A 14,408-nucleotide genomic window follows, 5' to 3' on the forward strand; every position below is an offset into this window, starting at 1 on the left:
CATCTGTGAAAATTTCAACTGTCTAGCTATCACGGTTCGTGAGATACAGCCTGGTGATAGACAGACTGACGGACGGACGGACGGACGGACGGACAGCGAAGTCTTAGTAATAGGGTCCCGTTTTACCCTTTGGGTACGGAACCCTAAAAACGACCTTTTTGTGTCTCTTGTTAGATCTTCCACTAGCGTAAACACATAGATCGCCTTTGTGAACGCGAACTCATTTCGCCTTTGCTACCATCAACGCTAAACAGGCTATATTTTCTTCGGCGGGCCGCACTTGTGTTTATCGCGGTCACGCAATGATGTCAGTGAGCCCTGGCTCGATGGATGGACGTAAATTGTGCACAGTTTTGCTGTAGATAAGTTTTGTAAAGCCACTTATTATAAACTGCTGACATTCTTTGTTTGTAAGTTTGAAAAGTTAAGAGAGAAGTTATCGTGATCATTCATACAAAAAGAGAAAACGTTTTCCCAGTTCTAAATATTTTCTGTTCTCCATTATTATTTAGTATTTTATTGACACGATGAAAAACTAGATTTATAGGTTTAGTAGATTAAACTTAATGCTAACACAAAACACAAATTAAAACAAAAAACTAAATATAAAAGACTTACAGTTTTTCTTTTTTTTTTTATCTGCGATACATTTTTTTTTCAAATACATTAAGCGAAACTTATTAACGTAGAATATATTATGCTGAAGCGATCGATATCAAAATCAAAGTGATATGTTAATATTTAGTTAGTCCACTAACGTTTTCTCGCGAAATGGTAATTGTATGAAAAAAGTTACTTTTTCATTCAGTATTAGCTATACTTCCCTCTTAATAATAGGTGACGAAAGTGATAGTAAAATACTAGCAGTAGTACTACTAATCCATTTCACCAATAACATTATTAAGCGCTGCAGGGCACCCTTAGGCACAAATTTATTCATTGTGTTCGCTCTGGAAACCGATTTAACTTAAAAAATCATCTCAATTTGATTACATTTTGCCATCAATCTGTATATTATAATTCGGCCTCCTGATACCGACGTTAATGTAAATCACCAATCAATTTCATTATTACTTACCTTTATTGATCAGAGTTTGGCCATTTTAAACATCATCATCATCATCTCAGCCATAAGACGTCCACTGCTGAACATAGGCCTCCCCCTTGGACCTCCACTCGTACCGGTTGGAAGCGATCCGCATCCAGCGTCTTCCGGCGGCCTTAACAAGGTCGTCCGTCCATCTTGTGGGTGGATTTTAAACATAGACAGAGATAATCGTACTGTCTTTACCCAAAAGAAAGGGATACATTTATTTTGCCAGCATGATATTTTATTTTGTAATTCATACTTTCATCCATATTTTATTGTGCAGTCGCTTTTTTATCAAACAAGATTTTTTTGATATCTAAGGTGTGACTTCGCATAGTTAACTTGAGGAAATCACCCTTCTAATGAAAAAGGCATCGTTAGATTAGATATAGCTTTGGCTAGATGTTAGCTGAGCTGTAGGTTGTTGTTTATTTACCGGTGACGAGATACCGGTTGACTTTTTATGGAGTGATTTTGCTATGCGTTGGGACATACCCCGAAAATAAATAAAAATGTGGTTTCTTACTTTCAGCTAGTTCGGTTTCTATTTTTTCTACAAGATATATTTTTTTCTGGTAACCGGGTTGGGTCCATATAGTGTAGTAATAGTTGAGCGCCAGAAGTAAGGTGACGTTGCAAACTGTAGGTATTAAAAGTTATTCATACCTTCATTATATATTACTCAGAAACTAATTTTGGCTAAAAACATATTTCGGCTAAAATCGCAAACCCCTCCGCCTCTCCTCCTCCTCCTTAAAATGGAATTACTAAGGGATTTGCAACTTTATGTATCGGAAGCTAAAGTTGCTAACAATTTAACGGCTTATTAAATACTTAGTGACTTTACGGCATATTCAGAAATTTAATGGATATCAATTTGATTTCAATACCGGTTCTATGTTCGCTCTTTGCATTGATGGTACCTATTGAATTAGTGATGGGCCGTGACTGGGAAGTTCCAGTTTCCTGAAGTGTTTTTATTTCGGTAACGTGTCCGATAAGATTTTTCCCTCAATAAAATGTTTGTTTTTCGTGATTTATTCTGCGTCGTGTGTCCGATGTTTTTGATGCCACCCAGCAACAAAAATAATCCTTACGTCAGAACAGACTCAGGCAATTAGTCGTGTTAACGCTAAATGCTGCCTAAAAAACGAATTACTCAATTAAAATGTCACAAACCGTTTGACCAAAGCCGACATGCCGTCGCAATTAAAAAGTACGTCGCCTTGGCCTATTTTTTCTTTAAAAAACAATCAAATGGAGATGATTTATCATCGCAGATTACTTACATAACTTTAGTACAGAAAAGTCACGCTCGCGATTTTTTCGAAAAATTATTACGGCATGTTCAACTATAACCTAATGCAAGGGTTTTCGTGCGCGTCGTCAAATATATTTTTATTAAAATACAGGAACTACATTAGAACTTTAAAAATATGAACTTGATATAACATTTATTTTACTCAGCCGTGCATCTGACGCGCAATATTATACACTTGATTTACTACGGGAAAAGCCAAATCAAGTATATACTCGTATTTTAAAGTTCGTGTTGCTGTAGAAAATTGTGATTTTGAACTTAATAGGTACTCCGTTTTGAACTAGCCTCAAAGGTAACTGATGTCTCGTTCAAATTTTAAGTTTATCATGATAAAAATGTAACATAGTATATATTAACTTTTCTACCATTATGTGGTCTGTGCTAATTACGAATATGATATTGGGTCACGGGTACTGGGAAGATATTTTCGCGAACGTGCCAGTTGTCACCTTGATGGGTGGATTGAGTGACGGGGTGACATCATTAAATATCTGAGTGTCATCAAGTCATCGAGTTTGTTATTCAGTTACAGATAACAGTTTCCTAGTATTGGGATTATGACATGTGAATTACTTCATAGCTGTAAGATAAAATACATGTTTAATTAAATAATTGTATTCTAAGATCGCGTCAAATTTCAAGTGTTTACAGCATGTCCATTAAATCTTTGGCAATAGTTATTATTGGCTATAATAAAAAATAGACATTTATAGATTTAACATAACAAAAAGGTCAATAAAACCTTCTTAGCAAACGACTGCGACAAAATAAATTTACACTTTCTATGTGCATGTTGTCTTTAGTAGTCTTTACTCTCGCTTTCGTAACGCGCTTCGTAAACATCAATAGTCGGTAATAAACCAACAAAGCTTGATTGGTCAACGCTAACGTTTCGTTTACGTGCGTTTGTAGTACACACTTGTTTTTTTTTGACTTCGGCAAACTCAAAATGATTATAAAGCCAGACCAGTAATATATGATCACGCGCCATGTCGCGGAATTTCATTGGAACTATACCTACTATGTACTATGTTCAATTGTCACCATATGTAAACATGAAAATAACAGCGCCCTCCTGACAATGATCATATATCACGCTTTACATAACATATGGTTATAACAATCTGCATGTGTGTTTATATCCTTATCTGGTTTTTGTACCAAAGTATAGTTCGTTTTTTTAACCTTAAGAAAGAACTTGCAAGAAGGTAAGCTATCTTGACATGTCTTTTAATTGAAAAACGCTTTATAAAAATATAAAACTATAACTTATGAAAGCAGAAGAATATGAATGATCGTATTAGATTCATAATTGTTACATATTTGCCGTAACTTATTTTTAAAATGTGTTTTTCAATTAAAAGACACATCAAGATTGTTTACCTAATTTCTAATGCTAAAAAAACGAAGTATAAGATTGAGCCGTTTTTAAATATTAGGTTAATCAAATTGTTTGTGTGATACCAGAGTGACATAATTACATTTAAAGCGTCTTCCCAAAAGTGCGTGAGATTATTTATATACAATAATTACGATTTAACTTTTTATTTTAATTTTGTTACATTGGTAGTAAATTGTATTAATTTTGAAATGGATAAAAAATTCTTGAATACATCACACAACAAAAGCTCCGATCGTTCGTTCCGTTCGACCAATAATTCAGCCGATTTACGAACAATAGCGTATAGTGACGTCACAGGGAAATTATTCACTCGTTCGCGTATTAACGGTCGAGGTAATGATCCTCGTATCCGCGGCCATCGTTATTGGTGTAATGTTATTCCCATTGCAGTTGCTAGTAAAACCCTCTTAAAACGATCACGTATTAGGTGAACGCTATTACCCGTGGACTGGTATTGCCCCTGTTTCCCGTATTATTCGATTTTCAGCGCAATAGTTACACAATATTATTACGCCTAGTTATCTAATCTAATACCTTTAAACGAGCAAATCTTATTTATAGATGGTCAAACAAATCTTGTCAGTAGAAAAAGGCGCGAAATTCAAATTTTCTATGAGACGCTATCCCTTCCCGCCTACATTTTTCAAATTTGCCGCCTTTTTCTACTGACAAGATCTGCTTGACCAACTATATTTATTTATTTATATGTATATTTATATAAATTGTTGATCTCGGAAACGGCTCTAACGATTTTTATTAAATTAGCTATATGGGGGTTTCCGGGGGCGATAAATGGATCTAGCTAGGTTTTATCTCTGGGATAACGCGCATTTTGAGTATTTATATGTTTTCCGAGCAAAGCTCGGTCTCCCAGATTACTTAGTTATACCTGGAACGTGTTTTAAACTACTTTTTCATGGTTGATATGCTTTCCCTTGGACTGCCTTAGAGTAACAGCAAAGACCACGAAAAAAATCATTCTTAATGCATTCGAAGCTGAGGCAACCTTGACCGTCGAATATTAAATTTGCTTTTAACAATTGTATGGCTTTGAGCGAATTAATTCATTGTTTTTTTTCTTAGCAACATTACAAGTGTTATCTTCCCCGTCTCAACCCTGCGGTCGTAGGTTCAAATTATTATCATTAATTGTTTTTAATTAACAACTCAATACTTAAAAACAGCTCTCTTTTGAAAGAGACGTAGATTGTATTTAATTAACGGCTCAATTCGGGAAATGAATTAGAGACTCACTAGATATGAAATAGTAAAGATATGTAACGTTTCACTGCAAAAGATACCTTATAGCGGCTGGCGCCGCGATTCGGGAAATGTATTAATGATTCACTAGATATGAAACCGTGAAGATATGTGACGTTCCATGGAAAAAAGTACCTTATGGCGGCCGGCGGTTTATTTCACGAATCGCGCCGTAAGTATTCTGTAATTACAAATGTCGGGAAGAAATTTATTTTTCAGGCTGATGAAATAAATCACTTTTACGAATCTTATGTAGTTATTTCTTCGATATCTACTAAACTAGCTTATCACTGAAAACACATAAAAAACCCTCCGGGTCAAATAGGTAGCATTAGCGAACACAAATACCAAGCTACACTAGAGAAGGGAAACTGAGGCCACATATATCCAAGTTCCTTGAGACGATAGGCTGGATAATCGATGGGAATGCCAGGGCTTAACACAGTCATCAACGAATCATCGTTCATTGAATTGTACGATAACCCACGGATTAGCCACGCGTTGGATTTCGTCCAAAAGTAATTATGGTTATTTATGGTTATGTTCATTTTTTTTTAAGAATAGTTTGTTATTTTAAGTGTGAATACAAATAATTAGCCTTGAACGAGATCGGTCTGTAGAACTTCCTGATTTTTATCTTTTTTTTAATAATGTTTTTTGGTATTCTATATAATTTTTTATATCATTGCATATCCTTTATTATACTCTCTGTAGATACCTATTTAATAAGTTTAATTTTTGTGTAATTTCGCTGCATTTTTATTTTTATTGCAGCTACAAGAAATAAAGAGAGCATTAAATCGTTTATAATTTATAATACCCGTTATAAAATGTACCTATACTGTGTAAACAAACTATTTAAGATGTTACGTAATAAATACTCAATAACTTAAGTCAAAATTTTGGTTTTACTTTTTTTGCATAGGTTTTTACGAGCAAAAAATCACAAAACAAAGGTCACGCAGTCCAGAAAAATCATTAGCAAGATTAACAAACATATCATTATGTACAGTGTGTGTCTGACCATGGGGCTTTAAATCCAGGGCTCGATTCTACTCGCTTAACTGAGCTACTTTTACTATGGCACCAACCCCGAATTTTTTTTAACTTTTTATACATTTTAGCTGATCAGATGTCGACGTTTTCTATGGAAAACCCAAAAAAAATCCCCAATTTTAGGGTTGGTCCTATAGTAACAGTAGCTCAGTTTATCGAGTAAAATCAAGCCCTGGATTTAAAGCCTCGTGGTCAGACACACCATGTGTATCCGCATCACACACAACCTGAATATGAATGCCACTTTTTGCACAGATGCTTCTAGTTCTTAAAATTAGGTCTGTATGTTAGATAATCTTAATAGGAAACTGATGAGTCATGACTGACTGATGCTCCGGGCAGACAAAAATAATCCTACGATTAGTTTGGTTTCATATACGATACGTACGAAACATAATTTAAATTCTTTAATGCTTTTTTTATTGAATATTGAATATTTTTATTTATATATTAATATGTTCTAGGCACCTTTAACAATCAAGTATGTTTTTTAGTTAGGTATTTAATACATACATAACTGTTGTAGGTATATAATATATATCCTGAATAGATATATGCAGAACACAAAAACTAAAAACTTTGTATTATTTTGTAATTATTTGAGTTTTTTCTTTAACTTTCATTATTTTTAATAAGATAGTTAAATAACAGCGGAAGATTTTGTGAAGAATCATTGAATGTTGTCATGTCACAGGAGCCAAAATAATCACAAGTTGAAACCCATTCATTTAACTCATAGACGCCAGATGTTGGCTTCTACGAGTAGAATATTGGTGACGCGAATTGGAGAAACCGACCAAATTACACGAAACTAAAGTCAGGGGCCCTACCGCGAACCACGTTCGACGTGTTGCCTCTCTATGGCACTTGTAAATTCATACGTAAGTGTGACAGGGAGGCAACACGTCGAACGTGGTTCGCGGTAGGCCCTCAGGGTCGATGGAGATTTCCTCGTACATACTCGTAAACAATTCAATTAAATAGTGCTATTACACTATTATCATCATGCGCCAGACATAGAGTTATCTTTTGATCATATTCAATTAAACGTGCACTACGTGTTCTTCAAACAAAAACGCCACTTTTGATACTGACATATCTAATCCATAACGTACGTTATATTTGACGTATCTTAAAGTTCGAATCGGGCAGTTTGTCGCTTTATCGTCGGGATATCATAGTTAAATATCACTATTTCAACAGAACAACTAAACACACATACACTAAAGTTTTCAATTAAATAGTTCACTTGTTTATGCTAAAAGCTCGAAGCGGTATCTACCGCATTAATGTATTATTAAAGTTTTTTGGAACTACTAACATAATTAACCGCACATTATCTGCAAAATATACATCATACTTTTAAGCTTGCCTACGTATTTTCGGAATTACAAGTAAGTACCTTATTTGTATTAAATATCCTGCTTAATTATCGAATCGGATGAACAGTTCGAACAAAGTTATAGGTTATTAACTCAATGTTCGTAGAATGACAGGTGTCAAGCTAGAGCCGACTGGCAGTTTTAACGACCTGTGATTGTGTAAAAAGTTGCAAAATGTCCGTTGTTTAATGCATGAAAATGTTTTATTCAACTGAACTGGAAAAACTGTGACAGCTCAATCTGATGCTACGCATTTATGCTCAATGGAACGTACGAATTAAACACACACTTGCAATTTTTCTGCTATTTTATTGGGTAGGAAATGTAACTTTTTTGTGTCGATCAACACATTCCTCCAATATTATTTAGGTACATTGTATGTTTATTATAACGTTCTTGATATTCAGAAAAAACGAATGTAAACGTAAACATTTCCGCTTAAATACAAGTAAGACTTGAAAAAAATGTATCTGAATATAAAGTGTTCTTTATAAATTGTAATTCATAGATCTACATTATTTTTACTTTATTACAAAAATACATACTAAAGAGACATATATGTATGCCTGTTTAGTACGTATGTTAGACGTAGGTATGCGTCTGAACATGCTGAAATCAGTAAAGGTCGATAATTGCGCACCACAAAGCATTTGAAATTATTACTGTGGAGAATGTATTCAATTTATTATCTCCTTAGTCCTATTCCTATCCCATAGGTAGGTAACACTATCTAGTTAAGGTTTTCTTACGAGCTGTGTTTCCCATCCTTAATTGAGTAGGAAAACGCTCGAAGTCACTTAGTTATTACATAACTCAGCGCGCACATAAGATATAGTGCGCGCTATCGATTTAATACATATCGTCGATTAATCTTCATGTCCTCAGTCAGTTTTAATTTAAGCAAATATTGATTAGTGGTAGGTAACTATAACATGTGCAAACTCTTAAGACAAATTCTTGCTTTGTATTTGATAGATAATGTAGATATGACACTGTATGATGAAAATAGTTACAAGAAACATGTACTTAGCACCATTACAGTGCGTACATTTTTTTCCTTTTTACCTATTAAACAAAAAATTAATAGACAGTGATTATTATTTAAAATTTTTGATCACAGGAAAGATCATTTTTTATTTAAATGATAGTATATTAAACTATTTGCTGATTTTTTTTCTTTTTTTATCCGTTATTTTTCATATTTCACCTTCTTAATTAAGCAGGAAAACAGCAGGAAGTTAATTATAACATATCTCAGTGCGCACATGCCTTATTAAAGCGTCAATTAATCTTCAGTTTCCAAAGCTCGTGGCGCCGGCGTCAGTCTCGATTCGCCGATGTCGCGACGCGCATGCTCGGGCGCAGTGACGTGAGTGCCAAGTGTTGTGCTATGATTTATCTGTGATATTGCATTAGGATTTACAATATGAAGTGTGTTTTGTAAGTATTTGCATTTTTTATTTTGTTGTTATTTTATTTATTTAATGACAAAAAGTTTTTATATGTTTTAAAATAATTATTTCGGAAAATTAATATGATTGTTAGTATAATTTTCTTCGGTAGCATTTAATAATTTAAAGAAATCAGTATTTAAAAAATGTAATAGTTAGACATAGGTACTTTTTACTATATGTACTTATGATTATTTGTTTCTGTTAGGGAGTAGGTAATACAATAATTAATCTGATTTAATTTAAAAAATACAAATTTTTACTGAATGAAATAAATTGTGTGAAGTTCGCAAGGCAGAGATGTTTTGTAATTTCTTCTTTCTCTTGTATTATGTAATAAACTTTGATACTTAGTTATAGGTACTTATATGGTTAAATGATAAATATATTCCTTAATCATTTTCATTGAAAACCCAACAATACCTAAAGTTTGTCATCTATAAATTTAGAAATAAACCAGTTTAGGTAATAATTATCTTGAATAAAATAAAACCTACGTAATAATTATAACACTAATCGTCACAAAACCATAACAATAAAATCGTGTTAAACCCGACAGCGAAATGCGCAAAAAAAGAAAAGGGAATTAGGTGCGAAGACGTAAGAAATACGTTTTTGCATACAAAAAAGTATTTGCATACATATGTTTTTTAAATTCAAACATGGCTCAAGCGCCCTAAATACAAACCAGGACAACTAAGGGCCATATTTGTAAACAGTTGAAAGCGACAAAGGGCTCCATTTATTTTGGTTCCCTTGATGTGCGGAAACCGAAAATATGCTGAAACCTGCAATAACTGTCACTGTCAATAACGGAAGGTAAAGCCGTTGCATTACACTAAATTTTATGAAGCTACGTGACAAGACGCAATATAAAGGTTTGGATACTCACAGCTGTAGAGTTCAGGAATAAACTGAAATAGATACTGGGAAGGTTTGGCAGCACAGCGTCCTGAGTGGTGCAGGCTGGTGCATTACAAAGTGCGCGATTTCGAGGAGCAACATAAAGTTGACCTCGGCGCTAAACGCGACGAGCTGAAAGCACGCCAGCCTGCTTCCATTCACTACCACTATGTAGCTGGTGTTCTCACGTGCCCTCAATTTGCACCGTCGTGCACCTTAAAGGGTGTATGTGTTGTGGCTACGTCAGCCATATTCGGGCGCACGAACGCCGAGCTAACTAGGAGTCGATGTGGTCGCCTTGATCGAAATCGGCCGGAAGGATCATTATCATAAATAAAAAGTGACTAAGTCCACCGGCGGCCGAGGCGGGAATCGAACCCGCATCTTCAGCTTACGAGGCTAACATCCTGACTACTAAACCACCTGACCACGGCGGTACCCTTCCCGAATCCTCTGGTGTAGGTATGCTATTAAAAGGCTAGGCGCCTTTGACCAAATTCTAAGGGCGATTCAAGAATAATTTCCAAAACAATTAAAATTTTTCGTTCAATAACTGGTCGATAATAAAGGAAAATTGTAATGTATTGTAAGTTTAGTTTCATTATTTATTTATTTATGTTCATGATCGAAAATCGAGTAGCTGCAATAGCAATTGTTACCTTAACTAAAGTAAAATCATAAAGCGGTCATTGACTTCGTTTAGCAGTTTCAGACCTAAATAAACTTTGCAATTATTTTACAAGACGAAACCGCATTCTGTATACTTGGCAGCGAAAGTGTTAATGAGAGAGAATGACCACCACGCTTATATTGCTACTGTTTACATGTTTTCGTTAACAGTGGCGATTTCGTAATTTAATTAGTATTGTAGATGTCTTATGGTCAGTGTGATATCTTATTCAATGATGCATGCTGCTTATTAATTATGTATGTACCTATAAATTAAAATAAGGTATAGGGCGCATAATATTTGAAGAAAATACGAGTAATCATTAACTTTTTCATTTTTATAAGTTTTTGTGTGATGATTTTCCTCTATAAACCTACAAATTACGTAACTTATTATTTGATTTTTTTATCTTATTAAAGTACCCACACCATAGCTATAGTGCTTCTACAAAAACGTTAGTTATTTTCATATTTATGCGTTATGATGTCCCAATATTTCTTGTCCCACGTGTATATCGTCCACGTGTTTTTCTGAAAATATCATCGAAACACTATAATATAACACCTACAATGTTTTCCCCGTGACATTTATTTGTATCACAAATATTATTTGTATCATTTGTTTGTATTTATTTGTGTGCTTAGCGCTTCAGTGTCTGTAGGTGTATATAATTACTTACCTAGATGATACCACATGGAAAAAACATCTCGGCTACACGTGATATGCCTTCTAGGAAAATTTTCATTGAGAGTGATAAATGATCCTCGATTTCTTGGCACCTTTTGAATGTTATAATTAAATATTTAAGAAAAATTTTAAATACTTATTACTACACAAACTGTACGATAGGCGGATTAAGGATGACTCACGCTAGACCGGGCCGTGCCCGGACCGAGGCGTCCGACATGTAATTTTCTATGACAGCTGATCGGTGATCATGTGGTGCTATCCATAGAAAACGGAGCGCGAAAGCTCCGGCCCGGTCTAGCGTGAGTCATCCTTTACATGTCTCGAGTCTTGAAGCATTCCATATCGTTCAAGTATAGTGCTAAAAAGTTTTTTTTTACTTAAATTTAAACGATTATTTATATGTATAATCACATTTTAGATCCCTTACAATATGTGATTATGTAACTGAAATAACTTTAACTTGTCTTGTGTTACATAAAAGTGTTTACGTATACATATTTTTACTTAGCCTTTTTTTAAGAGTTTGATGAATATAATACTTGTTTCAAACAGTGCAATTTATCAAATATCTTGCTAAAAATGAGACCTGCAGCTGTTCTACGTTCAATAAAAACTTAAACTAGTAAAAACAGTTAGGTACGTCAAGTATATTGCAGGATATCTCTAAAATTTATAATATTTTATTTAAATCTTTATTACGACATTAACGCGCCCCAAGCTGACATCGAGATTAACGAGCAACTGAGGGCTTACCGCGAACCACGTTGGAAGTCTTGCCCTGTCACATTTACGTCCGAATTCACAAGTGCGACAGAGAGGCAATACGTCGAACGTGGTCCGCGGTAGACCCGCTGGGTTCAAAAACACGCCCATACCCAAATTATGTCAAGAATGCAGTTTGCCAACCTCCCGGTCCTTATGTCCCCGTACTTTTATTAAGGTGCCTTTTAAGGAATATTTTAAAATTTCAATTTTGGGAAGCTGTACATTCGATGCTGTGAACCGATAAAGTTATGTAATACGTGACTACCTTGTTTGTTCGTATATTGGACGCCGAACTTGCCTTCCATTTATTACGAGAAGAATAACTGAATGAATAAAACTATTTCGAAAGGCACTCGTGTTGCGTTTCCATTAAATTAAAGCTATTTTAAATAGCACTTGAAAGCTTTTTAACACTATTACTTGCACTTTATAATCATAATGTATTTTATACTCGATGTTAAAATCTTTATAATAACGACACAGCATGATATTATATTTTTATATTGAGGATTAGCTGGACATAGGAAGACGAATGAAGAGTTCCTGGCCGCGTAGCCAAGATGCCAATCGCTTACGCTTCGTAGCGATCGAAACGCAACTGTCACTGTCGCGCTAATGCGGAAGAGTGATAGAGAGACATAATACTTTTCGTTGTCGAAGCGATAGCGATTGTACCCTTGGCTAGGCCGGCTGAGTATGATAGGAGAAAAGCGATGCTTGATAAATGCAATAAGAAATAGGAGAGGCATGATGTTAGGACACCTTATACGGCATGATAACTTTTTCCTTAACATCCTGTAAGGCAGGATTGAAAAGACAAGAGAAGAAGGGAGACCTATAATTACTTATCTCAGCCAAATAAAAAGTAATGCATCGTATGAGGAAATAAAAAGACTGGCATAAGAAAGAAATGATTGGCGATTACTCCACCGACAAGAGCAAAGCTCTTAAGTTATGATGATGATGATGGTGATGATGATGATGATATATATTTATACTCACAGGTTTCGATTTTCGAAACATCATTTAGACAAATGTAAAAATACTTTGGAATAGGAAGCTTTCTGTATATTTTTTATAATGTATAATATCCGATATAAAAACGAAATGACGTCAAGTCTGTGAAATTTGCCATATGTTATTCTAATAAGTATCTCATAAATGTTCCATTCCTTTAACCAAAACATACAGCGTATCGTTAACAGATTGTTTATTTGACTACTAACAATTTGTTTGAATTAACTTCTTCAATAGTTTTTTTTTGTAATAGTTCAGTTAGTTTATGGTTTTACTTTTTTTGTAGTATTGATATATATTTACCTACATATAAATACCAAAATATACCATATTAGTGATTGATTATACATAGTTTCGGAACTATGGATGATTTTGTCAATAAGCCAGCATTTATAGATAAAGTAGTAATCAATATGATCAATAACAGAATCTCAATCTCTACTAAATTTAGATACTGTTCATATTTTTTGCGTAGTTCATGAATACAAAATACAAGTTGTTCGGTATTAAAACCCTCTGCGATTTAGTTATTGACTTTCTACATTTAAACAATGACATATAAAAATAATATGACTTTTCTATTTGTGTGATGACACAGATATTTGTTCCTGAGTCCTGAGTTTTCTATGTATTTAAGTATTTATATATTACATATGTCGTTGTCTGAGTACCCACAACACAAGCCTTCTTGAGCTTACTGTGGGACTTAGTCAATCTGTGTAAGAATGTCCTATAATATTTTATTTTATTTTATTCTATATAATTTTACTAAGTTTTATTTAGTAAGATAATTGTCCACTTTTAAATTCCAAATGAGACTACTGTTTTTAGCTATGCCTGCCAGCGGCTACATAAACTGTGAGTCATCTACAAATATAAACAATACAATAAATCGATATATCTGAACCCGTCCGATAACACATCATCGAAATGGTCTCAATCGGCAACATTTATAATAATAATATAGTAATAATTTAGCCTATTGGACCCGGGTATGTCTTTAAACTACGTCCAAGACCACCGGTGTACGGGCAGCAGCGTCCCTCAAATTTGGTGTACTCGACTGCGATCGCCAACCCGCCTGCCAAGCGTGGCGATTATGTCATTCACCCCCCATAAGGGGGAGGCCTATGTTCAGCAGTGGACGTCTTATGGCTGAGATGATGATGATGATGATGAATTTAGCCTATATACGTCCCACTGCTGGGCACAGGCCTCCTCCTACGAGAGGGTTTGTTACGGGTTTGCACGTTAGCCCAATGCGGATTGGGGACTTAGTGCGAATTGGGGACTTGATGCGGATTGGGGAATTTATTTGCGGTAGTCCTCGTAGAGTTAGACCAAGAAAAGTTTGCAACGATTTTGATAACACACGCAGTGCAAGTGCTATTTCAAACGTCA

At 34.7% G+C, this 14,408-nt stretch overlaps 1 protein-coding gene and 1 non-coding gene across 3 annotated transcripts in view; one reads left to right on the top strand and one right to left on the bottom strand.

Moving 5' to 3' along the window:
* The first annotated feature begins 8,807 nt into the window (after positions 1-8,807).
* LOC134669095 (uncharacterized) overlaps positions 8,808-14,408 on the top strand; it is a 127,578-nt gene continuing 121,977 nt past the window's right edge. Inside the window, exon 1 of one of the 2 annotated variants that reach the window (XM_063526627.1) lies at positions 8,808-8,951. In XM_063526627.1, coding sequence (XP_063382697.1) covers positions 8,938-8,951 — 14 coding nt within the window. In that variant the 5' untranslated portion in view covers positions 8,808-8,937. The remainder of the gene's footprint in view (positions 8,952-14,408) is intronic. The other variant, XM_063526628.1, reaches the window with a different exon arrangement.
* On the bottom strand, positions 10,223-10,294 carry Trnat-cgu (transfer RNA threonine (anticodon CGU)). The gene has a single exon. It is a non-coding gene; the product is annotated as a tRNA-Thr (tRNA).

The sequence above is a fragment of the Cydia fagiglandana genome, chromosome 11, assembly GCF_963556715.1.
Source record: "Cydia fagiglandana chromosome 11, ilCydFagi1.1, whole genome shotgun sequence".
In the NCBI taxonomy this organism is placed as follows: Eukaryota; Metazoa; Arthropoda; class Insecta; order Lepidoptera; family Tortricidae; genus Cydia; species Cydia fagiglandana.